This window comes from Schistocerca serialis, chromosome 1, assembly GCF_023864345.2.
Source record: "Schistocerca serialis cubense isolate TAMUIC-IGC-003099 chromosome 1, iqSchSeri2.2, whole genome shotgun sequence".
Lineage (NCBI taxonomy): Eukaryota > Metazoa > Arthropoda > Insecta > Orthoptera > Acrididae > Schistocerca > Schistocerca serialis.
This window is the reverse complement of record NC_064638.1, coordinates 445,058,569-445,061,880: the sequence shown is the minus strand read 5'-3', so window position 1 is coordinate 445,061,880 and position 3,312 is coordinate 445,058,569. Positions and strand designations below refer to the sequence as shown.

General features: G+C 40.1%; 1 protein-coding gene across 1 annotated transcript; it reads right to left on the bottom strand.

The window, feature by feature from the left end:
- Window positions 1–2,469: 2,469 nt before the first annotated feature.
- On the bottom strand, window positions 2,470–3,012 carry LOC126457660 (ADP-ribosylation factor 4-like). Its single transcript, XM_050094154.1, has one exon. It carries the CDS (start codon window positions 3,010–3,012, stop codon window positions 2,470–2,472), a length of 543 nt encoding a protein of 180 aa, XP_049950111.1.
- Between the last annotated feature and the right edge of the window lie 300 nt (window positions 3,013–3,312).

Below are 3,312 nucleotides of genomic sequence, written 5' to 3'. Positions count from 1 at the left end.
TCCATGACATTCCACTCAATTGCTGCTATCCTCATTAGGAAGCAATCCGAATTCCCAACAAAATTTAAGACTTTCCACATTACTTAACCGAGGAATTATAATTCTCCATGTGAGACATTGGCACTTGCATCGACTCATTGTTATTCACAAGCAGAAACGATAAACTATGTTCCCTTGGTAACGCACTAAACGTTTATCACAATTCGCGTCACTACAGTCGTGTGGTCGACATCGAGTAGAACATTCGATGTATACCGTTAGGGACCAGCGCAATCGATAGGCAATTATTCTTGAAAATTACTCAGCTTCAGTTTGCTAGATCGTAGATGAAGACAATAACTCAATTTCATTAATGGCCAGCTGCATAGATCTGTACTATTCAAACATAAAAATGAGTCTGGTTTTCGCTATCAGAATTGTAGTTAAATACAATCTGTAAGTGGAAGCTGCAGGAGACAATACATTCATACTTAAATGGAGATTTCTGAGGTTAATATTTTTGTGATAAATGAATAAGGGAGTTGGAGTAAAGTAATATATTTGGTTAATAAAATTAATACTCAACCCTAAAATTTCAGTCATTATTAGCTGAATGTTCTTTGTTAGCGTTTTCATTCTGGTCTTGTTGAGACACTACAGAAACAAGTACTAAAGGTTAGAAAACCTGTCTGCATCAGATAGCAAAATGCCCACTCTAAGAGGGGGCATTTGCATAAGACAATACTAAATATAAGAAAAGAGTCAAACTAAACAACACAGCTTTGCCAGACTTCTAAATATCGTCCAGCCATGGAAATAATGCAAGTGAACATTGTTCTCTAACTACAATATCAAACTAGGATTACGAATAATTGCTTCCAATTGTTAAAATTACAGTAAAAAATGTTACTTTACTACATGACTATGGTGCTGAAGTCCGAGATTTTCTCAGTGACCGCTTTCCAGGTCAATGGATTGGCCGTGATGCGCCACATGTACGGCCCCCACGTTCCCCACACCTGACACCACTCAATATCGTGTTTGTACCTCCTGTGCCGACTTCTCTACCTGAACTTAGAGCACGAATTTACGCAATCACTGAGCAAGTTGCACCTGCGATGCTACAGCGAGTTTGGGAAGAAATTGACTTCCGATGGGATGTGTGCAGGATAACCAACGGAAGCCACATAAACTTATTTAGTGTAAGGTAAAAAAACTTGATGTGTTTCCCTGTAAAAGAACACTAGACTCAGCTCTGTATCTTCCTTCAATAAATTTGTGTGAATTTTTAAAGTTGTGAAGTCCGCTTCGAAACGCCCTGTATTGCACATCCCATGTTTCGGAAGGCAATGCCATCGTCACTATCGAAATACAATTTTTCTTACCTTGAGAATGATTCCGAGGTTGCCTTTCGAAATACCTTCTGTACTTGATTTTTTCCAACTGCATCCCAGTAACCGATTAGCCTACATACCGAGGAGAACTTAAAATTCACACTACATAGCTTCATCACTTATCCAAACACTCCACCACTGTAGGTAACATTTCGGTTTAGCGGAAACATAACAGTGACTACATCTCATCCACTCCACAAACAACAAAAGCGAAGCTTATTTCTTCAGCTCGTGAACAACAAGGACTGAATGCAATAAATATCCAATATTGTAAGGTAACAAGCTGACGTGTGTGTTTAAAATTTTTGCCTATGCCAATAACTCAGTACTGCCCAGTTTTCTAACAACCTCTTAGAACCATTTGTCTTTGTGCGAATAAATGATAGGCTTACCTAAGAAATAAATGATACTATTCGGTTACCGAGACAACTCGTATGAAGTCGTATTTTTCTCTTCTGCGTGAAGAGATGTCGGAGGGAACTGATACTATGATTAGCTGCGTTAATGATGTCATTTTCTGGTTTCGCTTGTTAAAAAATTTGAGTTTTCTCTGTTCGACTCGAGATTTCTTCTGTTGCAACACTTGCCTTCACAGTTAAATGTGAATTCGCAAAAGAAATGGACAATATGTGTGTAGATATTGCGGAGGTTAGCAGTTCATTTTCTATCGCTCACAGGATGCCCGTGGCATGTCTAAATAATTTATTTTCAAATGACAAGTAATGATCATTTTGACAGCAGGGAGGATTGGTGGAGGTCTAAGAGAAATTTATAATCGGATGAAATTTTCACTGAAGAATTTTTAAGTCAGACGTTTTTCACGGAGAAAATTTTTTGTATACACTGAAACAAATATAAAGGTGATTTTATGGCCAATAAAGCTCACAACGCGTACACACCTCCATATACTCTTGATACCGTAATTTTCCACGTTCCTTGTCCGTCCTTTACATCCAGCCTGGCAAGAAGTATACGGAAACTATTTTATTTCATTGGCCACTTGTAACGTAGTGCCCATGTTGAGTGGATTTCTTAGTGTGTGATTTATTAGTAAGGCATAGGTAAAGTTAATGTGTACGGAAACAAAATGAAACAGTTACTTGTTGGAAATGTGGTCTGCAAGCCAGTCCAGACCTTCATACAGTCCGCTTCCGGTAACGGCGCAAGTCCCCTGGATGTACCACTTCCTGTGCTGGACACTATCCAACCGCAGCATGTCCTTGACGGCCACGACCGAGAGGGCGTGTGGAAGGTCCTGCTTGTTGGCGTACACCAGCACCAAGGCGTCCGACAGCTCCTCCTCGTCCAGCAGGCTGTGCAGAATGGACGAGGCGAGAGGCATCCGCTCCTTGTCGGTCGAGTCAACGACGAAAATAATGGCGAACGTGTTCGCGTAGTACTGCTGCCACAGCCTTCTCACCTTGTCCTGCCCGCCGACATCCCACACAATAAAACAGATGTTTTTATACTCAACTGTTTCCACATTGAATCCGAGAGTTGGCATGGGAGTAACATCTTCTCCCATTTTCATCCGGTACAAAATAGTAGTTTTGCCTGCAGAGCCCAGTCCGACGATTAATATTCGAAGTTGCTTCCTGCCAAATAACTTCCGTACGAACGTAGAAAAAGTTAGCCCCATCGTTGAGAAACCACTGTATGATGACACATAGAAAGTAAACAATACAAATAACAACTAACCCTGCTCACACCATTTTCGTAATTTTATCAAAACAGAGTGTGTATGAACTACGTCAGAGATATTATCTTGGACTGCTCTAAAGATAAAACCAGAGAGTGCCACATAGCCACTTTCCACTTCCATGTATATAGCACCCTGTTGGCAGTCTCGATAACGAAGAATTTGTATAATATTTATTGTTTGCGGAAGCTAAATAAAATGAATGAAGTATGTTAAGGAAGAATTATAATTAGTTCAGTT